Genomic DNA, 25,263 nt, shown 5'->3' with positions numbered 1-25,263 from the left:
CCGCCGAATGCATTTTGTGAATGTGAAGGATACCACGGCGGATAGGGGATAGAGTATGTGCTTTTTCGTTTTTTACATCATGATTTTGATAAATGGCATTCCTTTCCCCTTGGGAAAGAATGAAATGAAATTTTTGAGTTTTACGTCCTACGGTTATGCTGGTTAGGCTAAAGGAGACGGTGATAATGAGAAATGAATGGAATGGTGGAATTAAGAAAGTGGGAGGAAACGGGAGAACCCCGAGGAAACCCACGTACACGATGTTTGTCCACCATAAAGTTCACTTGCCGGGAGCAGAGTTTGAACCCCGGGCCCCATGCACCAGAGGTGAACGCTCTGCTTTTTTTCTTGGGACTACACTTAAAAATTGCTATATGAAGCAATGAGACAGTCCACTATATGGTAATAGCCAGTATGTGTTTGTTGCTTATATGGGGGGAGGGGAGAGATTGGCAAAGTTGGCCAATGTTTTGAGTCTCAATTTGAAAATTACATTTATTTTCAGGGCGGCTCCATATTAAGACTTCTACGCAACAAATAAACATACAGGGCATTACTATATCGTAAACTACTTCATTGCTTCACATATCAATTTTTATGAGTGTACCCCCAAGGGGGAAGGAATGCCATCCCCAAATTTCTGATGAAAAAAACAACGAAAAGTACATACTTTATCCTCCCCCGTCCGCAGTAGTGCCCCTCACATAAAATGCATATCGGCGAAAAGCTTCGTTCTTCAGGAACACAATGATACCAAAATTATCTTCCTAACTTAATTAGAGACTGAACTATTGATGTTTAAATTGAGTCACATTGAGGGGCGACCAGAATGTGACTATTTCACACCATCAGGTGGCTCAATAACCGTAACTTTATAACGATGCATTTCCCAAGATCAGGTCATATTAACTTTTTTACTCGTCTATTCACAAGGAATCTATTCCTGAAATTTGCCGTACCTTTCTGTTACACCTTTATATATATATATTCTGAGTGCTATCATACAACCATACAACCTCGATATTGTAATATGTCTGAAGCTTAGATATTTTTGTTTTTAGAGATTTTCTAAAGAGTCACCTTAATTGCTCTGGTAAATGTAGTCGTATTTCAACTATGAATAGATATCTACTAGCTTTTAAAACTGCGTTTTTATTTCTTGTTTTGCTTCGTTGCATTTTTAAAAATAGTAATAGTAATAAGAGCAATAATTAAGAAGAACCAACACTATATAATCCAATTCGAACTAGTCAGCAGGAAAAAAAGTGTTTTTACGTTCCGAAATAACGGTAATAATGATGTTAGTATTTGAAATGTTATCCATCTTTCAAATACCTTGATGCTAAAGTTGGAGCAACATAAACAAAGTGCTTCTGATCCAAATTAAATGTTTTCGGGACTCTCGCTCTCTCTCTCTTAATAATAATAATAATAATAATAATAATAATAATAATAATAATAATAATAATAATAAAAAGACATTTGAGATGGTTTAGATGCCGAGAAAAGAAGAACTGATCATATCGTTGCACATGCTCAATATAAAGTTACGAAAATCGATTACATGTGATACAAGGATTCATTAATTCTGGAGTGGAGCAGTTCTAACACGTTGAATATTCGTTACTTTGAGAATATGTTATAATTATTGAATGTTTTTATATCAGTGACAGTTTTGGTTGTATAGGCGTATTTCAGAAGAATAAAAATTCATTCCATTTTTCATAATACCATAAGTGTTTGTAACTATGTTTCTTTTCATTTTTTTATATAGTATTGTTCTTTCCTATTAGTGTTCGTCAAGTAATACATTCCAGAAATAATAATTTTAAAGAAAAGTGTGTAGTAATATATGATATATATAGTTTTGTAAATCATGAAGGCTAAGTAATAAATATACAGAAATTTATATATCGATTATTACATTTTTCCAATATAATTGTTACTTTCTTGTAGTTGAAAGATCTTAAGCCTCTCAACTGTGAAGAAAACCCCTTTGTGTTTAATTGAATTATAATTTCTTCATTTGTAAGACAGACCATAAAATATCTCAGTCAAGGTTTCCGCTACTGAAGAATAAATATTGGATATATATATATAAATTACTATATATTGTAGGCCAGTTAGTCTTATTCATGGAATACAAGGTTATTCAAAATTCTGGGTGTGATAGGACAGTTTTGTTGTAAGTGCAGATATCAAGAAGGGAAGAGAGAGGAAAATTGTTAGTAGTATGTGCTAACAACCTGTTTCAAATTATCAATGTAGAATACTACATTAAGACTGTATCCTCCACGCTGTTATAATGACTAGTACGTGAACTTTTTGTGCACACGGTCCCGGGTTTCATTCCCAGTGGGAAAGTATCAAACATTCTACGGCAAATAGTATAGTTTTTGTTATACGACGAAAGCTGACTAGTTTCAGCCATGTCCAGTTTAGTAAGAGGTCAACGGAAAGGCTGGAATCTATTCTGGAGACGTTGAATCGATTGCAGACAACCCTTCTTGTGTCTTACCGTTTTTGCTCCGGTACTGTCAACAGACAAACGGACGGATGAACATAGCTGTTCTATAAGATTTCCGACACTAATGCATAGCATAGTTTAGAAGTCTAAAGAACTACGAGTCGTAGTCTGACAAAATGTATTTATATATACAAGAAAGATATATACTTATAACTCCCCCTTTTGGCTATGACACTAGATAAGCGCGTCCTTTTATCTCATAACGTCCTCATATGCAAAAATGTTCAAACAGAAGTCGTTTTAAGATGTTGGGTGGTATACTAGTAACGCTGGATCCGTGCAAAACTGCTAGATTCTTTGTTTCATTGCGTGTTTACACCGGACTTCATTGATGACGCAAACTCAGAATACGTACGGACGAGATCCCACTACTTAGACGAAATATTAATAGCGATGACTCTGCTAAAAAATAACGTATCAATCCAGTTTCGAAACCATTATTGAGCATTCATTTTCCTGCTTTATAAAACTTGGACATCTTGCTCCCTTTTAAGTCAACAGCGTGCAGGAATACATTATTCTGAATAAGAAAATATTACTTTGTATTGTAACAGCAGTATAAACAAGCTGACACACAATCATAGTCAACGTCTTGCAAATAAAATCAGAAAAATAAACACACTGCTGAACAAGACTGCACTTATTTAATATAAAAACACATTTACTCGTGACGTTTCGATCTAGCCAAAATCCTCATCAGACGCACACTCTCTGATGTCTGATGACGTCTGATGAGGATCTTGGCTAGAAGATCGAAACGTCACGTGTAAATGTGTTTTTATATTAAATAAGTGCAGTCTTGTTCAGCAGTGTGTTTATTTTTCAGTATAAACAAATTAATAGAGCATTTCATTTCATAGTCATAACATTATCAAGTCAGGTAAGATAGTGTCGTGTAGCTCATTTATTAATATCGGATTGATAATTGCGACCTCTGGCATCAAACTCATAAAGCTAGAACCACAAAACACAACAGACTACAATTTATACTTAATTGTATATTCAGATTGTCACATCAATTTCAGTGTTTCATTTTAGTTTTGAAACATCGAAGGCAGAAGGACTTTAGCCTGGTTATTTATTGTGACATTTTAGACTACAATACTCTAGTTTACAAACAAATACTAATATTCACTGAAAATTAATCCCTTGGAATTCTTGTTAAATGTAATTTCAACCTTTTTTCGCTTTATATTACGATGTGAGATAATTAATATGAATTACTGTTTTACAAAATAATCTATAGGTCAACCATAAAGAAGAAAAGGAAGTAAAAGCATAATGGGATTTTTCAGCTATGGTTGGTACCATATCTGTGGTTTTGACTACTTTACATATCCAAATTTGCTAATTTTATAAGCATAATAAAGCATAATTTACAGAAATAAAGCATAAAGCATAATGCTTAATGCTTTTTATTCCAGAACCTGTATATGTGTACATCAAAGAAAAATATGTTAATATATTTTGTGCCAAAGAAAAAATGATCAAGAAAGGCTGTTATCAATGTCGCAAACAATGGATATCAACTACCAATTGTCTTCACGCGTAACAATGGAAAGTTCGAATTCCTTCTCTCTTCGCACCTTCCGCTCAGAAGGATTATTTTGTTTTCTCACTTTGTGTTAAAAGACAGGCAAGACTGGTTGTGCTTATTCCAAGATTCCAAAATCAAGAGTTTATGCAATCTCAGAGAATAAGAGAATTCTCAGCTGACCATTTCAAATACAAGGCAGTAATTTACCTTGTACTCTTTGTTCTGAATTCATTAAATATGAGAAGTCGACTGTGCAGCTAAATGTTTCTTCTTGAAAACATCGCTTAAGGAAAACTATACAAAATGTAGTGTTTATTGATGTAATTTTAATGGGAAAAATTAATAGTTTCATATACATTTTTAACAGAAATGCTTAAAAATGAAGTATAATTTCAGGGAACAGCATATTAAGGCATAATTCAGGAAAAAGCATAATAAAGCATAATGTAAGGAAAAATAAAGCATAATATACTGCTGTATAAAGCATAAGTTGGTTGCCCTAATAATCTAGTTTTGAAAACAAGGTTTTTTTGTTTGTTTGTTTTGTTTGAGAAGGAAGAAGTTAGGTCCCAGACGCTACTCTAACCAGCTGTTTTAAAGTTGGTCACAAGGAAGCGAGTGAGGTTAGATTTACATCGAGGTTGCACTACCCGAGTGTGACGTAATGTCACGTGGTATTATCATGGGGGCAAATGTGGAATAAAACGAGCCCTGCGGGCTTTCTAACCCCCTTCGCTCGCTTTTTTTGTTTTGTTTTGTTTTGTTAAGTTTTAAAGACAAGGAAGCGTATACCTACCTTTCTCCCTCCTGGTTCTTCCGGCGCCTCCCGCCTCTCTCAACTCCTCACTACCCCCTGAACCCTTCTCTTCGCGAGGACTCCACTTCTTACTCTCCTGTTGGTTTATAACGTCATTGTTTATAAGAGCTGTCAGAAATCTCTAGGATGGTGGAAAAAACACAATTTATGCATCATACATTACGTACAGGGACAAATGAGTATTATTTTCATCTTACTTTAATGAAAAAAGTGTTATGATTTAAAAAAAAAAAAAATAAAACTTTCTTTGGGTCGAGTTTGAACTCACGCCAAAAGTGATTTTCACTACTAGCCCGCTCGCTAACATGCTTGGCTACGAGGACCGACAGCAACTAGCGTTTGATTTGTGCTATATTTATGCTGCGTGGCGAGAAACGGATAACTCCAACCAATGAGAACCGTGTATTTAGCTCCTATGGCTAGGGTCGAGAGTGGTTAAAATATATGCGTCCCAGACATCGTTTGGCATGCAAATTTCTGCCCTGACATCAAAATTTAGATTAATTAAATAGCATATTTGCAATATTTTTAAATCATTGATCGATAAAATTTAAATAAAGTAAATGTAATATAACTGGAATAAATGATAATAAAGATTAACAGAATTAGAAAATCAGTAAATTAAGTGAACAAAACGGAAGATGTTTTGGGAGATGATGTGTTATCTTTCGCTTAAAGATAAACTACTTAACTACTTGTAACGATTACCAAACTGGTTCCTTACATATTTTGGCTTGTTTGTAAAGCTGGAAAGAAAGATTGTTAGATTTTCTGCATTTACGAGGAAGAAACTGAAGAAAGAAGATCGTGAAAAAATCTTTCAAATATTGATCGATATTTCGTGATGGTTTACTATTTCAATTTGCTAACACTTTTCTAATTCTGACTGGTAATAACTACTTATTTGGTATTCGTACTGGCATCACTTTCGAAAAAATCGGTGTGAAATAAGATGGGTGATTTGTATGTCAAAGGTTAGTCCGCAGTACAGATTCAAAAGGAACACATGTTTTTCCTGATGGGTTACGTGAAAACAGTGCATAGCAAAACGTGCTGTTCGTCAGAAGTAAGATATAGTGTTGTAAATCTAATTGTCATGCGAAGTGATCATCCCGGATTCTAGACATTTGATTTGAACTGGATCTAGGAAGACAGAAAATAAAGTTTGGACGTATTGTACCTGCATTGAAGAATCACATTTGTACATGGTTTGATAGCGGTGAACAATCGAAGCTTCAAGGTGACTCGAACTTTGCTTGTCACGCTTTCTGTGCATCCAAGGTGGTCGAACTAATTTCAAATCATGGTAAGTTATTAAGTAGGAAACATGCTTATGTGGAACCATCGTTTCTTTTTATTATTTTTTTGTAACCCTATAATAAGTTTCATACATTGAAGTACCCAGGAATTACAAATATGCTAGCTTTGAGCAGAAAACTACGCATGTTGTAATTAAATTGAAAATTTAAGTTTGCACAAATATTTGATGCAGTTAATATAGTTTCAGATGCAGTATCAGCATATCTTGGCGTAGATTTGTTTCTCTACTTTCTTGAACGTACGCTATCGTATCATAACATATGGATAAAACATGTTGATAATGAATTAAAAAAAAAAAAAAAAGAAAAAGAAAAAGAAATCGGAGACATGGGAATGAAATTACAGATTAAGGTGTATAAATATATATTGAAAGCATACATTGTTAAGCCAATGAGATCTTTATAATGTTTTATGTGTTTGATTCTACGGTGTTAATTGAAGTCAGAAATATAAATTTAGTGTGTTAAGAGAAGTTAGCTGTACCCAAGTAGCATTCGAAACTGAATCATTAAACCTATAATTTGTACATTTCTAGAGCATACATAGAGTTAAAGAAATCCTAGAACGTAAAGAAACGTTATAGTAATAATTGCCAATTCCGCAAAAGTTCTCTTCTTAAAGACTATGAGGGACTTAGGTACTAAGCAAAGTAGTATATGTTTTACTTTTTGTAAGTAATTGAAAGATTTTATTTGGTTGTGTAGTGTTGCAATCGTATTTAAACACACCATTCCTTTAAAAGGTTAGTTGAATTGCGTTTATGCATATATAATTATTAATTTAGTTTTTGTTACAGTTTATTATATTGACTATTTTTCACACAAATTATTTTTGTTTGCAGGTTTGCAAGACGTAACTTGGAATCCATGACTGACAACTATGTAATATCATCAGATATTGTTGAAAATTCGGAGTTGAATTCTCAACTTGTTGAATACTGTGACACATTTCCAGTGATCAAGATTAAACATTCCAAATGGAACCGTTACAGAAATGATCAAATTGTGAGGAACACTAATTCGAAGTTTAGAAAATACGTGTGTCCGTTTTGCTTTAAAAGGTTTATCCAAAACTGTCATCTCGTGGGTCATATAAGAATCCATACTGGAGAGAAACCATTTGTTTGCAAAATTTGCCAGAAGGGATTTGCTGAAAAAGGCAACCTTAATAAACATTATATTGTTCATTCGAAGTGAAAGCCTTTTAACTTGTGGAATATGTATTTAAAAATAGTAATAATACTAAATAAATAATAAACAATCGGATAGACATATCAAAAATAATTTCGTTAACCAGCACAGTTATGTTTAAATCAAGTATGTAACATATAGTATCAAATATTCCCGACAGTTGTTGTTGCTGTAAAACATATCGTTTTTAAAACCCGTTTGAGTTCGGTTACAGTAAAAACTTTCTAACTGTCACCATTGGGTCTACAGAAAATGACTCGCTTAAACAAATAGTTAATTCACATAGGAATAAAGAACAAGGCTATATTGACATATTTTCATAGATGTGCGACCAAGTTTATGCTGTTAAATTAATAGGTTATGGTAGTTGAGTCCTGAGTTCTATTTCCAATGAAAGTACTAATGGTTCGAATTCCATTATAAACTGCGGCTAAGGAAACATTATACTCCAGACAATTGTAATTAAGACTTTACTGTGGTTGGAATCTCGCGAACACCTTCCTAAATAATATTTTAAATTGAAGTTAATAAGGTTGAATGCCAATGCCCTCTCCGTTGGTCATTTGGCTAACGCGTATGCTTTTGGTCCACGTGATCCAGGGTTTGATTCGCGATGGGAGAGCACAAAAAATTAATTTCGTAATCATTCACTTTCATTAACCATCCATTTCGTTTCGTCTAAAGGACATAACCGTGGGACGCTAAACTAAAAAAAAAAAAACGTCATTGTACTAAAGACTCAGGCGTGTTAATTTCCATTTTCTGTAAATATAAATATCACAGAGTCAGGTCCAGACTGGCCCAGGTGGCTAGGCGGCAATCACCATCCAGACAGGGGCCAAATCTAAATGGGGCCAAATGAAAATTTTAATAAAGGGAGGAGAAGAAAAATGTAAAAAAACGTGTGCGACAACTAATATTCTTGTGAACAGTCAAGGTGACACACTGTTATACATCAAACTCTTTGAGCGTTACATAACATTTACCCTGATTTTGTATTATGATCTTTATGGTATAATGTACGGTGTGACTACTAAAGAATAGTGTGCTTTATCTAAGATAATAGTGTTTCTATTGTGGGGAAACAGTGGACAGTTTGGGTAATGGTGGGTACGGGTAGGATTGAGAATTCAGGGCCAACTAGTAGCCAGTCTTACTCTGCACAGAGTCACTATTCATGAATCATGTTTCTGTTCTTAAAGTTACTTATTTTCGTAGATTAAGATCATAACTAAATAGGTACTGGTGTGGCGTACCATGTCGTATTACTAGGGAAAGAAACACCAACAAAATAATTTTTTTCATGACCTGTTTTCAGAGATGAAGTGTGTTTTTCGTTCCTAATTTTGTATGACTTAACTCTGTGAGGGGCAGAAAAGGAAGGTTATATTGTGTGCGGTACTTATGTGCCACAAAAACGCTTATTTTTCCAATATATCTTTTTTTTTTTTTTTTTTTTTTTTTTTTTTTAAGTGTAATTTCTGATGGTTAGTGTACCTAATTATCACAACAGGAAAATGTAAGAGAATCCGATAAATTTCAGTTAAGATGAATGTATTATCGATGCAATGTTTAAATTAGCTTTCAGTATTTTAGACTTGTAACGTTTGTTCTGTTTTGCAAATGGAATACATCCAAAATATATTGCTACTCAACAACTTGGGTTCATGTTTACCTTTTATATCATCATTGAATAATTCAGGGAAAAATACATTACTAATAAATGCCTTATATGCAATTGCACTGATGCATATAAAATCTTGAGCGCTTAACCGAACTACCCTACTTAATGTTTTTTCTTAATCATGTAATAATAATTTGAAAATGGTCGGTTGATTGTTTTATATTCTTAAAATTTGTTGAGCAGCAGTATTTACTAAGGGAATAACAAATGAATTTTTATATACATCAATCATATGGAACTATTCAATATAAAAACTCTGATTGTATATTACAACTGTATCTTATAGAAAGAAAAATACATGTTCCAAATTGTGATTTATTATTATTTTTATTTATTTTATTTACCCAGTTTTTGAGTATTACACATATATTTGAATTTGTCTCCGTTGAGTCCTGCAAAAATTTCTTATTAAGCATAAAAAAAAGAGGAAAAGAAGGTAACTAGTTGCTACTTATATCATCTACGGCATTAGTCTGTGTAATATTGAAAACTCGATGTTGTGATTAGGCGTTAAATAACCCGGGTAAATTCCTCAGTATATTTCGTATAAGCTGTCTATGATTTTATGGAAAGAGATTGTAATTGTATTTCTGTTGATTAAGTTGGGTAAACTGAGAATAGAGAGAAGAGAAAGTCCTGTAGATATAATTGAATATGGAACCGTTGTACTGTCTGCTTATTTGTAATACAATACTTAAACAGTATAGTATAATTAAATTCTTGCAGAATTGATAATGAGAGAGAGAGAGAAAGAGATATTGTAATCTTGTAAGCAGCAAATAGTGCATTTTTCAATCAACTTCGACGATCAAGAAGTAGAAAGACGTGAACATCTTTGAGTTGACTTACAATATTGTACGCATACATAATCTTTAGTGTGAATGTCTGCTTCCATAGATGCAATATTTCAGCTCCAGTTTTGAAAGAAGAAATCACAGGTACTAATGAAGATTCACTGTCTTTCTGATTCATATCTTCATATGTGTCAACTTCTGAGTATGTTTGTTTCTGATGCTGGTCTTCCCAAGCTACAGCTGACAGAAAGTAGCTAAACTTATCGTCATTTTCTTCGAAGTTCTAAACGTTTTGTACACTTTTCCGGAGACTTGACTTATTTTTTGTGTAAGAACTATTAACGTAACAATTTGAAACAACAATGTTTCAGGTTCGTATTGTTAACTAAGACGTGCTACTAGATCCCTTAAATTAATAAAAAATATTTTTGGTGTTTCAACCCTATTTTATTTTGTTTTTACATCAGTTGCGTGACGAATCGTAAAACTAGAACCGTTTTTGTCATCGGGGTTGTTAAAACATTCAAGTTTATCTCTGTGAGAACTCTACAAAATATGTAGGGTAGATTTCTGTATAGCATAATCATCTCAGCCAGGATTATTTTACGATTGCTGAAGTGATGATGACGATACTGAAACAGATCCAGAAGACAAGCAAATTGAATAAAGTTTGACACATACACGGGATGTTATAATGACATAAACTAAATAGCGAAGCAATTGGACACGCGTGCCTCACGAAAATATCTAACCTACTGTAAACCTGCCAAATAACATGGTTTTCTGTTCTCGTGTGTTTACCAGCATTACATGTTCTACTTTTTAGTGAAGTCTATGTTTGAAAACAGAGAGGGAATTGTTACGTGTGAATGGCTCTTTTGCATGAAATATTTTAAACAGAAATCTCGTTTTTATATTTTAAAACTAGCGTTCGACTAGCTGAACATTTCACCCTCCGGACTGCCTCATTTGTTCGATCTGCAGCTTCACACCTCATATTTCAATCCTTGCGTCCGTTCTTTGCATGGCAAGAATACGCTTATAGCATTATGCTTTTCGAAAAATTTAAACCTCTTTCCTCCCTTAAATTCGCATTTCAATCATTGAATTGATAAGAAACTATGTCAGCCCAAGTGCTGTGTTCAAAATTCATTTCAAATGAACCCCCCTGATGATGAAACATCTCAAAGTCATTTGTATATATTGAGAAAAAATTAAAATTGCCCCTCTTCTGTTGTTAAAAAAGCGGAATTCTGGAACGCTGTCATATATGCCCACTTGTTTTGAATAAAGAGTTTCCATACAAAGTTTATATTCCTTACATGATCTGTGTCTCTTATCTTAGTTTAACAATCGCAAAGTTCACCCTTTTTTCTTCTCTTATAGGGGAAATATCAAAAGCCTCTAAAACACACCTTTAATTAATTATATTTGAAAAGTCTAACTTTTAGTTTACCAAGGGACCTAGTTAAACCTAAAAGGATTTTGAGATATGGTAATCCTGTCCTCTCTTGTAAGGAAAATCTCGAAAAACAGTGAAACACATGTCTATCTAATCATTTTAAATTGGAAACCCATATAGCAAATTCAATGTCTGTATTCTTTAGAGATTTGGAGATCAGGACATTTTGCTATAATAATTGCCACTCCTATTCTCCCCCCCCCCCTCCTCATGGAATTTCCAAAAATCCTTCCCTAGTGGTACTTTATGTCACAAATGGTATGCACTGTCAAAATTTCAGGTCATTAGTTTAAGCGGTCTGGCCTGGGCGTTGATCAGCTTAATGAAACATGAACTGTTTAGTGTACAGATGTCACTGTGCTATCTTTGTTGTGTTCTAATGTTCTTTCTTGTTGCTCTCTGCATAACGAACTTTTCTACAGAAGTTATTTCGAGGAAATGACACAAAGTATGTGGTAAATAATACAATGAAATGAAAGTGATAAACTTATTCTACAGAAATCGTTTTAGGTTTATGGTAATGAATTCGAGCACTAGCTAATAACACGAGTGATCACACCCGAGAAGTTATTGCGGGTAGTTTGAAAGTGCTAATATATTGATTGGCAGGGAGAATGATTTTGTATATACATATACATATACATACATATATATATATATATATATATATATATATATATATATTGTAATGTCCCACGTGATGTAGTGTATAAACAATTCCACACGCCAGTGTTTACAAACACCATCACTTGGTTTGGCTAGAGGATTTCACACCATATGGATCTACAGTCACTTGCAGACGACGGCTTCTAGCCCCTCCCTCGGAGCAGCAGACGACCACGGAGCAGCAGCGCCACCGCCACCCAAGAAACCCTATAAATTGGCTGGACGACGGCAATTCTGTACCAGTTTTCTGGTGACCTTCTTACTGTTTGCCACGGAACATTAGGAATAACCTAACCCAGGCCTCTAGTCTGCTACGGGACTACGCCTATCCTATCTCCTGGCTTAGCCTGCTACGGGTCTCTGTTGGCCACTTAACCCGCCTTTGCTTGCTACGGAGCATTGGATCCTTAATACCCCTCTGCTTAGCCTGCTACGGGGCTCTGTAGAGATCCTGTCTGCGACCTTACGTCAAAGACTACCTATTTCTAACCTTTCATATTAGAGAGATTATTTGTACAGTATTTTGTAAAAATACTTGTATAGTGAAACTTTTATAACAAAAACCGGTAGTGGGAGTCGATTCCGGACACTTTTTATTAACGCTCTACCTATACCTATATGGGACAGTTTCACTATATATATATATATATATATAATATGTATGGGTGGGTATGGGAAGGGGAGGGGTAATTTGGCTCTGAGAAGTACGGCCTTTTGGGATCGATACAGTCATGGCTTTTCTGACAGTGGTTGTGGTTATAGCTAAATAAGTAAACAGTGTATAACAAAAGGTTTTTCCGTGTATGAAAGAAAGAGATCAACCTTGTATTTGAATAATCATAAAACGAACACCTCGAGCTTGATCCTCCAATATTGAGTATCGTAGATATCGGAAGTTCGGATGTACCCCCGATGAGGTGCGTTCTTTGTTGTAACATGAGTAGCCACCATCTCAAAACAAATTTCCCCGAGGGAAGTACAACGTTCCCTGTAAATCGCACAATTACGCAAGAGTCACATCTGCTGAAAAGATAAGGCTTGAGTTCATTTGCTCCGTCCCTTACGTATCACGAACAGGAAGACGAATAATCGAAAGTTTTACGAATACTATCTTGAAGGGGATAATTTTAGTTAATCCGGACAAGTTATGAATGTATTTATAGGAATGTAATAAAAAGAGAGCCATCTTCAGTTGTCCCTGTGATTTCAGAGGTCGTCGTGACTAGGTACTGTACATGAATGTATAATAAGCTTCCACAGTTTATGGTTTCTTTGGTTACTGCTATAATGGCAAACTTACGTCATAGAGTAAAAAAGCTAAAATTAGTGCAGCTTATTGTCAGACCAACATTTTAGAGCTATTATATTCCATCCCTATATCGCAGCGACATATCTTGGTTTATCATTCACTAGGAGTGGCTGTCCAGTCATACGGCGAAGCAGCGGTGACATACATGGAGCGGAGGGCATGTGAAACGGGAATTCATATAATCCTTGTAAAATCCCGAATAAATGTGTGTGGAGTCCCGTTCTTGGAACGTCCTTGGGTTGTCGGCAGCCACTCACGTCAAGAGAAATAGAACAGAATAGATCTTTGCTTCAACGCACTCTCTTTCAGTGAAAATTGAGACACAGGGCGATAGCTAACAGCCAAGGCTTGCACACGTATCACAACTTCTGGTGGCGTCGCAGGTAAGAATTTCAAATTCATTTCCATAAACCTAAACAACCGTATGTATGGTTCAAAACTGAACAAACTCTTTTATCAAGTTTCTTGCTCATTAAATAAATAAATAATAAAAAGAAGGGTATTGTAATGCTACTCTTAATCCAGCAAATGGGAAATGAGATAATTCTAATTTTCGACAATTTTACTGTGTCGGAACTTGGAAAAAGAGTAGTCCGATGTTACTGTTTTAAAACAAGTTATTCTAGTAATCATAAAGAAAAAATAAAATCTTTAAGTTTTACGTCCCACGGTTATGCCGGTTAGGCTAAAGGAGACGGTGATGATGAGAGATGAGTGAAATGGTGGAATGAAGAAAGTGGGAGGAAACGGGAGAACCCCGAGAAAACCCACGAGCACGGTGTTTGTCCACCACAAAGTTCACTTGGCGGGGGCTGGGATCGAACCCGGGACCCCAAGCACCAGAGGTGAACGCTCTACCACTGAGCTACCGAGCCCCCCTAGTAATCATAAAGAATCATAAGATGACTCACGATTAGTACAGTTGTCTCTAATGCACAGGTCTGTGAGGTCCAATCTATTAGTATACAGGACATAACCGTGGAATGAGAAGCCAAACAAATAGATAAAGTTAATAAGAAACAAGAAAAAGAAATTGCATCAGAATTCCGCTCGAAAGTTTTCGATCAGTTTCAAAATAGGAATAAACAGGAATAAAATAAATGTAAGTGTGTAGTTAAACTCCCACAAATTAATAGTTGTTTACAAAACAGTGATTAAAATAACATGACTACGCTCAAGCATCAGCACAAATTGTTGGTATTTTCGATAGAAGTTTTCTTAAGTGTTTAGGAAGTATTTAATTTCAACACACTTGAAAATATTCATAGAGCTGTTCTTAGTTAATTAACTTTATCTTCTCTACATCTTTTTTTTCCCAACTAATAAAAATTTATGGATAGCCGTGTTATTTTTGCAGTTCCTTTTTATTTTCTTTATCATTTGTCTACTATCTTACGTGTTTAGGGTTGTTCTCTTGCTTTGGACAAACCTTTAATTAACAAGTTTCGTAAAGGAACGAATGGTATGTTGTTAGATGTTCTCATAACCCTCAGTATTCCTTACATTTTTCCAAGATCACTGACTCTACCACTAGAAAAATATTCTGAAACCATGACAGAACCTCCACCATCTTCATTGTTGGTACGTTCTGTGCATTGTTGTTTATGTGTTTTCCAGGAAACCTATGAACAAATATCTGCAATGTTCTCTGAACAAATTTTTCAGTGATTTATAAACAAGGACATAAGTAATAATAAAAGTTAATATTTTACTTAAGTAAGCATTCAAATGGTAAAAACGGCAATTCAGTGCTATATTTTAATGACATTTTGAAGCAACTGAATTTTGGAATTCCAGTGAAATGTAATTATAGGTTTAAAAAGAAAAAAAGCAAAATGAAGATTTTTGTCGAGTGATTTAATACGACATAGTTAATTGTTGGTTTGTCCTTTGAGAGAAATGGTAAGAACAAGGATTAGTTTTTCACAAGGAATTTTAGTAATAGTGATTCAAGGAACATTGACATTTTCTCTACAACGGGGGAAAGAGCTAAGAATATGTAGTTCTACAAGCAGCATAATTTTTAATTAAAAAGAACACACACAAAGAAGATGACAGTGGGTCGTTGAAACATGTGTAACATTTGGATAATTCTGTAAGTACAATTTTAACTTTTATTATCAGGTAGTCTAAAAAGTATTGATCCTTTTGTGCATTAGATGGCGTTAGTGTCCCAAATAACAGGGTATATTAGTCGCAGCGGGTCAGGTCTAATGTCATTTGACAGATGGCAGTTGAAGGTAGTAGGTGTATAAAAAGTGTTGGAATTCCTGTAATCAGTCATCAAGTATTGCGCCGTAAAGATGATTGAACTTTCCGCAAAACTGCGCTACGTTTTACAATTTTGTTTTGATATAGGCGCAAATGCTGAGCTGGCCCGTAAAGAAATTTGTGTTATGTTTTGGGAAAAATGCATACATTATCAAAAGCAACAGCCAAAATATCGTTCAGTCGGTTTTGTTTTTAATATTTCAGTGTCCAAGATGCTTCTCGCATTAGGTGACCAATCACAGCTAAAGTAGATGAAATTCTGTCAAAAGTCGAGCAAGACCGGCATGTAAGGAGTCACAATAACGTAAACATTCATCGTTAAACAGTGATAACCATTTAGAGAAAGCTGACTGTAGCAAGAAGCTCGGAGTTTGGATGCTATATGATCTGACTCAAAAACGCCTACTCGATTGAATTCCTTTCCGCGAATCTATACTGAAACGTAACGAACTCGAGCCATTTCTGAAGCAGTTACTCACAAGTGATGAAAAAATGACAATCTATGACAGAATGTGAGAAAACGATGGTGATCGAAGTGAGAAGTTCACAATCTGCGGCAAAGTCCACACTGACACTAAAAAAAAGTTATGTTGTGGATTGTGTGGGATTGGAAGGGCATCATGCATCACAAGCTGCTTCAACCGGGCAGAACGATAAACTTGTACTATCAACTATTAGCGCAAGTACTGCACCTAACAATTCAAAAGAAACGGCCGTAGAGCGTTAAAGATAATAAACACACAAGCACGCCACGATTGATATAAACACTGATGGAAGTTTAAATTTAACTTGAATAACTTCTTCTATATAACTAGAACAGTGACTGGCGAATTGGTTGAGAGATCAGTATTTAAAATGTCTGGTAACTATTATGGAAGGCTGATTCTTATTTTTCTGTCAGTAGGTTCTCGAATGCAAGCAAGAGGTTTTCTTTCTTGTCTTATATGCCTTCAGTAATAGAGAGAATAGAACATTTTGATCTATGCAATTCTCTATTGTATAGAAAATAAAAGTTTTAACATACCTTAGGTTGTTTTATTTTATTTTTGACCCAATATTTTCCTTCCTTTACACTAGAAACATCACCTGGAGTTAGACCTGTGAAGAAATATCGGGATTCTTTTCTTACAGTTGTCAAACTGTTTTCCTTGTTCAAAGATACTTCTGGCAGATGCAAAGAACTACCATTGCAAAAATAGCAGTGGTAGTTCTAAGAATTGCTATCTTTGCAGTGACAGTTAACATTTTTCATGTAATGACCGTAAATAATAAATTTTTCATGTAGTGTGTAAATTAGTAAAATAACTTTTGCAGCTCGAGTATAAAACCGTAAGTATTTTTAACTAAGGAAGAAGACAGTTTAATATGTGAATGGGGTCTTCATATTCCTTCGGAAGTCTAACCCCAGATGATGCTTCCAGTGTAAAGGAAGGGAAATATTGGGTCGAAAATTAAATAAAACACTGTAAAATGTGTTAAAACTTTCGTTTTCTACGTATATAATATATAATCGCGTAAACAAAAGGAATAGATTAAATGCTTCATATTATTTGGTCATGTGTGGCTGGGCGACTAAAAACACATACCGGTACTTGTGTGTGAGCGTGGTCCTGAGTTCGATTCTGGGAGGAGTATATCCCTCGAGTGCGAATAGTGGTATGGATCGTATTTTAAACAGTAGGTCTAGTCTCATGATGTAACCTCGGTCCTGAAAACGATGGTAAGCTTCATTCACTTATCACCATTGCTTTATGTTCAACTACTTGCTTATATTTAATACCGATACTGTAAATATGCAGGATGCGGCAAGAATAAATCTGGTGGTTTTCCATTAGTTATACACTTATTACACACCATTTGTACACGTTGAATTCTGGTACCCGTGTTATTTAACAGACAGTTGTAAAGTTTTGAAAACAAAGTCTTAGGTTTTGATGATGACGTCATCCGAATGGTGTCCATTTCTCGCCATGCACACTTCACGTCTCTGAAACACCCCAACGTTTGTTTTAGTATTGCAATATTCCCTTCGGTATTGTCCCTTTAAGTTCGTCCAGAGCGTGTAGTTTGTTCACGTATGCTTTTGACTTAAGGTGATTCCACAAGAAATATTAAAGATAACAAAAATCTGAGGAATGGGCGGGCAGATCGTTTAGCTGCATGGGGAGCAATTTCAAGATTTTTGTTTAATGACTGTTAAATGGCACATGTACTTCAATATGTGAATAAATAGACATGCGCAAATATTGTGTAGTAAGTATGTTATTAATTTAAAACCTTCAGATCCTTTACCGTATCCTGTGTATTGTACTTCTACAGAGCAATGTATTACTTTTTTAAAGAATATTTTGTTTATTGCGTAGACTCAATAGCGGGTTGGTTAACACGCTGTCCGCTTTTCTTTGAAGTACATCGTCTTGGGTTCGATTCTTAAGTCTCCTAACATACAGGGCATAATTGTAAACTTAAAGAAAGTATTATTCGGAATTGAATGATATTTTCATTGAGGGAAAGGATTTCTACAACTCCTTTCAATGAGTTGAGGCTGTGCCATATTATTGTTTTTGAGAATTGGAGGATGAAATATACTTAGCTATTTTCTTACTTTACTTAAGAAAGATTTATATATTAATATTCGTTTCTATAAAATGTGTTGTTGGATTGTTGTTGGATAAATGAAGTTACTATTTCATTTATACCAATTATTCTTACTTACAGGTATGGTTTAAACAGTGCGCTTGATGAAAGTAAGATCAGTTCAACACATTTGAGCACTGTTTCTTGGAGTCAGTCAACAAATATAAATAGACAGGAAAGTGTAAACCTTCCGGATGATTACGAAATGTCGGGTAGTAGGCAAAGAAGAGATGGTACAAAATATGTTTACATTTGTGAGTTTTGTCCCAGGTATTTTCGTAAAAAGTCTGACCATGTTAAACATATGAGGGTTCATACTAGAGAGAAGCCATTTGCATGTCATCTATGCAGCAGAAACTTTAGCCAATCATCAAACCTCTTCACTCATCAGTTGAAAGTCCATGGCATTGAGCGAGGGAAGAGTGTCAACAACCGCAGAAAGTGACAAATTGCCATAACAGAAGATATTTAAATTTTGCGTCGATCTTAAGTTATAATAATGTGAAATAAACATGTAAAATGTATTTTAGTCGAATTCTTACATACAATATTATGTCTTCTTTTCGCACAGAAGTTGAAATACCTGTGGGTCATTTAGTGACACCTCAAATATAAAAGTTTGTAACATCTCGCAATGGATCGTACATGTACTTAAAAAAGTTGGAAATTACTTTTCCCTAGTTCATATATTTTTTTGTATGCAATTAGTGCTGAATTTTCGGTGGACGAATCTCCCGTCTTCAAGGCGTTTTTAAAGATTTGGGAAATATTGAAGAAAATAATGAGAAGAACAAGCCATAAATAACGATACTAACTACGATTTAATTACGAAGTAGATTATTATAATTATAGTTAATAACCTCAATAGCCCCTGAGATTTCTACCTTTTCCTTCCCCCGCATCTCTCTTTCTCTCTCTCTCTATCTCCTCTCTCTCCCTCTCTCTTTCTCTCTTCTTCCCTTCGTTCATGATATCAAAATGTATTTTTTCCAGTTGTAGTTTGCAGTGTTAAATCCAGAAACCACCAACTGAACAACAGTTACAATATGATTTGTGGTATGAGAACTTGTATTAATAAATATTTATTTACAAATGTATGTTACTTTTTACTTTCGAATGTCGGTAGGAGAGAAGCAAGTATGGTGATCGTAAAAAACTTAAATTGGAGATTTCAAAGGATTTACACTTTTCATGTCCCTACACGCCAAAAAAGGAATTTCTGGATCTATATGTTCATCTGTCCATTCCGATAGATATATACACTAGAAACAATACTATTCAACGTATCGAGACCCAAACTTACACTTAAGAATTTTATAAGATTCTGTAAGAGGGTTTTCGAATTTTTTTCGTACCCCCCCAAAAAAGGGAAGTGTATGGAGGATATCAAAATTTGCTATTTTCTCAAAAACTGCTCTTAACATTTTTTTGTGTATATTTCATAAATCGATATGCAATTAGTAATCCTATAATATGGTACAAGTTTCTTTCTCTCTCTTTTTTTTCAGTGAAAAACACAAATATATTTACTCTTGGGGTAAGTTCTTGGACGTTTTTTCTTCCCTAAAAAGGACTCAGTCGATTTTCTTATTTTATCGTATTAAGAACTGTACAATATGACGTAAGTCATTTCTCTCGATAAAATCTACAAGATAATTATCTTGGGGTGAGGTTTTTTGTCGGACGGTTTTTTCAAAAACTACTCAGGCTATTTTATTCACATTTGATGAATAAATATTTCATTTACAGCCCAATAATGTGGTGGTAAGCTGCTACTCCTGAAGGTATCCACAAGGAATGGTTCTTCCTAGTGGATATTTTTTCAGACGATTGCCCAGGCGATTTTATTCTTATTTCATAAATAAGTATTTCGTTGACAACTCTTCAATATGGCATATGCCATTTCAATTAAAAATTCACAAGAAATAGTTGATTCTTGGTAGTGATGTTCTTCGAAGTTATAATGTCAATCATATTTTATAAATGTTTCAGTAATAGTTGCATCATCACTTGGCTTAACTTAATATATGGGAACGAAAAATATATTGCGGTGATCCATACCGTTTTGTTATTGAAATGTTTGGTTATATCTTCCTAAGAATAGCATCCCATGTCCGATTTAGGTTAGCTGTATCTATATTCAAAGGATGTCCTTTGTGCGTAGCAGTATGAATCGAAAGTACATCTTTTAATCTGTTATTTGTAGTTGTGCAAAACTTCTATATCTGTTTAATTATGTATAATTTTTCCGTACATACGTATTTTGCTAGGCCAGAAGCTCTTTAATAATGTTTATATTCCTTTACGTCTCCTCAGTGTACCTGGTTCATAGTCACATGTAACCTGATATGCTGCAGATAGTCTTTTTTCTGTAACAATTTTTATGACTTGTTGATGTTCAATTACGTATTTATCAGGATAACACAGTAATCTATAAGATTATACTGTTTGTACGTCCGTCTGTCTGTTACTCCACACAATAACATTTTATCGAAAATGAATTTTTGAATTACGTTTTCGCAGTAGATAGCTAGCGCGATTACCTTTACCGATTTCTCAATGGAGTATATCCGTTAACATCTTAACGGTGATTTTAACAACCATCCGTTATATTCCACACGATAACGCTTGATCGAAAGATAATTTTTTAAATTCTGTTTTTGCAATAGATAGCTAGAGCGACTGTCTCAACCACATTCGTTAATAGAGTCAATCCATTAAGATGTTAACGGGTAACGGTGATTGTAACATCCGCCCGTTACCCCACACGATAACATTTGAACAAGAACGAATTTTTGAGTTCTGTTTTTTTTTTAGTATATAGAGAGTTAGATCGATTATGTGGGCCGAGTTCATTAAGTTAGTCAATTCGTTAAAATCTTCACAGGAAACTGTAGCTTTAAAGTATCGTATCGTCCAAAATCCATTAGATGCCCTAACTTCTATGCAACTTGTACAACAGCATTATTGATTGTCCATGATAAAAGGATATGTAGCATTTCTTACTTCATTAGCCTTTAGTTTCAGGTGATTCTCTTTATTGTCTTACCAGAGTTTATTAGTACTGTACTTTTAATTCACTACTTCAGACAGATAAATTTTAACTTTTGAGAGATTTTAGGAAGATATGGAAGATGGAAATGAAATCTTTGAGTTTTACGTCCCACGGTTATGCCGGTTAGGCTAAAGGAGACGGTGATGATGATTAATGAATGAAATGGTGGAATGAAGAAAGTGGGAGGAAACGGGAGAACCCCGAGAAAACCCACGCACACGGTGTTTGTCCACCACAAAGTTCACTTGGCGGGGGCTGGGATCAAACCCAGGACCCCAAGCACCAGAGGTGAACGCTCTACCACAGCCACCGCGGCCCCTGATATGGAAGATGGATCTGTACTGCTTTTTATTTGTTTCGGAAACTCCTATCAAATCCTATGTACTGCAACTTCAATCTTGTGAGTTAATAAAAATAAATATTCGTGCACTCCGACTGTTTTTTGTTGGGGGGAGGGGTAGTGTAGAGGCGGTATTGTACGGGTTAATATAAGCTAGACATTAGTGATGGACAATGGGAAACCTCTCCGATTTTCAAAGAAGGCAAATTGTGAGATCACGGTTAGTTGGACCAATGTATTCAAGGCTAGCAGTGTTAGGTGTGTCGAGGCAATAGTGAACAATGTTCTAGATGTTGACTTAATACAAAACTGATATCATCAAAGAAGAAAAACCAGAGGGGTCAGCGAACGTTTCAGACCTGTCATAATGGACTGTAAAGCCAATGCAGCAAATCTGATTGCAGTACTCAATCAGCGTTTTGAAGGACCTGTTTCTGCAACTAAGAGTCCGAATAGAACTGCATCTATGGTTGAGCTGCAATTTCAGATCCCCCGATCACCACCACCAATTCGGTCGCGCGAAAGGGATGATGCTAAGAATACAGAATATGGACCGTCGATGATAGGGAGGGCAATATGTTTCGTTGAGTCATCTTGTTTCCAACAACAGGCAGGATTTAATTTGTTTGCTTATGTGTTGAAATTAAGCGTCCCTTTTCAGCACGGAGGTATAAACTATAGTTCAGCATTGATCTATATGAAAGTGGACTTACAATTTAAGGTGTAATCCGAACCACCGTATTGCTTTCATTTTTTTATGCTTCCCTACCGGGAATCGAACCCTACCGGGCATGCGCTATCCATTTGACCAGCAGGAGGCAGGGGCGACTCTAGGATATTTTGTACCCTAGACGAAAAACATATCTGCGCCCCCCATAATCTTCTGAATCCTTGTCACATCTGACACTTTCACCACATCATCACATTGTTATCATTTGTTTAAATATTAAATAAAATAAAACGTACTCCGAGTGCCTCTCTCTATGATATTAATAAGTAATCTGTAAGCCACTTATTATTTTTTTTTAGAACATTGTTATTGCTGTGGCATTTGGAATGAAATTTTACTAATATAACCATAGGGCAACAGGAAATTAAAGTTTTATTGTAATGTAAACCATGTCAATATAAAACAAAAGTTGGTTGTAATTTTTTCTAAAAAGATTCCATAGAAAACGTGATTAGTGAATGCAATGTGTTCGAAAATGTAATTTTTGCCTGCTTAAAGAAATCAAAATTTAAGAGAGAGATTATAAATAGCTTTGTGTTTCGAACAATTTATATAGCTCGCAACAGAACATAACCAATTTTTCCTCGAAGGTCAAGATCTAAGGGTTTACTTGTCCCTACAATAAATCCTTCATTTAGAACGATAAATATTCCTTTTAATTCAAGTTCTAGCCCTAATTCGTTAATCTATCTCAATGAACTATATCATTATACATACCAACTAACGTCGATTTATTCTTTCCTTTATACATATATTATGGATCAATAACAACCATACCGTTTTGTGTACGTATCCTCTCAATAATAATGTTTTCCATGACAACATGTCCTATCAATAACAAACTAATAATCTTACTCATGACAACATGTCCTGTCAATAACAGCGTTCTTTCTTTTAATTATATATAAGCTATATGCTTAATTATTGCGCCTCTGATCAATGTTGATAATATAGGTACAGATTAATTATAATAGGGATATATAGGGATATATCGCTGTAAATGTCGCCCAGAACGGGAATTCCGTAACAGTATTACAGTGAAGGAAAGAACCCTGGATATTTTCAAAACACTCACTTTTTGAATAGCCCTCGTACTAATTATTATTACATCAATCCTCGTATTAATTATTATTATTACATCAATATAAATATTTTTCTTTTCTCTTCTTTCTCCATATATATATATATATCAATTCATTTATAATAACATTTTTCTTTTATTACTAATTACGTATCATAAAACGTCGATTCATTACAAATATCATTTATGGGTCTATTCAAAATTATAACTAATTGATGACTTACGCAGAGTTACTAGTTAGTTGTTCCTCTTTTACATTGAACGATAACATCCATATACAAACAACATTATTTATAATTAAGATCGTCATCTTATCAAAACAACAACAAGATCAGAAGGCAATAATTACATTTAAAGGCTTCAATTTAAAATCAATGTCATAGATTTCAAGTTAACATAATCAAATCTCTTTTGAACATGTAAAGTAAAATAAAGGTAAACATAACACTCAAAGTTAATACAAAGATAAAATAAATTAATCACACCATAACATGTTGCAGAAATATAAAGTCCAAATGAAGTATTCACAACACAACTCGTAACATCTGAGAGAATAAATTAAGAATTGTTATCCAAATTTAATTTAGTTAACATATCAGGGTTGAAATTTTAACCAGCTTTAGCCGTTTACCTGCTCCAGCTTTTCATATCTAAATTATATTTATCATCAATATTATTCACAAATAAATTAATAGACGAATTTTGCGTTGAATAACCGTGGGAACCTTCGGCTGGTATGGGATTAACCCCAACCATATCAGCGGGTTTTAGTTTAAATTATGATTAACAAATGGGTCAATCAAAGTACATTGAACACCACAATCTTGGTTATTTTCTCTTGATCCATTTCCCGTTTCATTTATTACTTCGGTCCTATTCCGACAGTTCCTGCCATCTCGGGATCTCCAATTGCATCTGTTTTGAGTTACACCGGTATGCATGACATTGTTACTGTAATTACGTCTTCCACGAAAGTTTCTTCCGTTCGTCCAACTATTCCTCGGATTATTATAATTCGTTCCATTTCTACCGCTAGAATTGAATCTTCCATTAGCTCCAGTTCCAGTACGTATAATAGATCTTTCACTAATTCCAATGCCAGTATTGTCACGTGACCTCTCATCGCTGCGAAGATTTTCGGTATTTTCATTAGTTATATTCAAGTTTCTGACGGCAATCGGATTCGATGGATTACGATTACTCCCATTAGGATTCGGGAATTGATTCTCGAAGTTCTGGACTAAAATTATCAGATGATTGAAGTTTACGCATTGAGCAGACAACAGAATCTGTTGTAATTTATACGGCAATAAAATGCGTACGGAAGCGATTATTCTGGATTCGGGCTGAAACGGATTGACGAGTTTAAGTTCATTATATGCATTGATTGTAAAATCCGTAAGAGATTTATCGACCCGAGGTGAATAGTGTCGAGTTCGCACCATCGCATCACGGTTAGCTAACAAGAAATCATTTTCGTAATTAGCCAACAAGGCCCGTTTAAATTCCTCGTAGGATTTTATATGGTCGCGAATAGCTTTAAACCACAAGGAACAAGGAGGAAGTAACAGATGTGGTAACAACTTCATAAATTTAGATTGATCTACACCCATAATCTCGCACTCTGCTTCAAATTTTTCTAAGAACGAGCTTGCGGTTTCGTCACACTTACCGCTGAATTTAGTCATGGCCTTAATTTCACTGACCTTAACGTTTATTTTACTATAGTTATGTTTTTGTTGGCGTTGATAATGGTCTGGAACCCTTTCGCACTTATTTATCTCCTTTCTTCTTTTGCGATCTGGACTTTGGAATCGCCTACTGTGGTTTTCCACAACTAAAC

The 25,263-nt window shown here is 34.8% G+C and overlaps 2 protein-coding genes across 3 annotated transcripts in view; both read left to right on the top strand.

Moving 5' to 3' along the window:
* Positions 1–25,263, top strand: part of LOC145680486 (uncharacterized) — a gene marked incomplete at its 3' end in the record, with an annotated part of 146,248 nt that overhangs the window by 56,007 nt on the left and 64,978 nt on the right.
* On the top strand, positions 14,942–22,428 carry LOC145680487 (uncharacterized). Its single transcript, XM_081751064.1, has 2 exons — positions 14,942–15,401; positions 18,296–22,428. Exons 1-2 carry the CDS (start codon positions 15,379–15,381, stop codon positions 18,657–18,659), a joined length of 387 nt encoding a protein of 128 aa, XP_081607190.1. The 5' UTR covers positions 14,942–15,378; the 3' UTR covers positions 18,660–22,428.

This window comes from Thermobia domestica, chromosome 3 (assembly GCF_964235325.1).
Source record: "Thermobia domestica chromosome 3, izTheDome1.hap1.1, whole genome shotgun sequence".
Classification (NCBI taxonomy): Eukaryota; Metazoa; Arthropoda; class Insecta; order Zygentoma; family Lepismatidae; genus Thermobia; species Thermobia domestica.
Note: the sequence above shows the minus strand (reverse complement) of the source record. Positions and strands in the feature narration are given on the sequence as shown.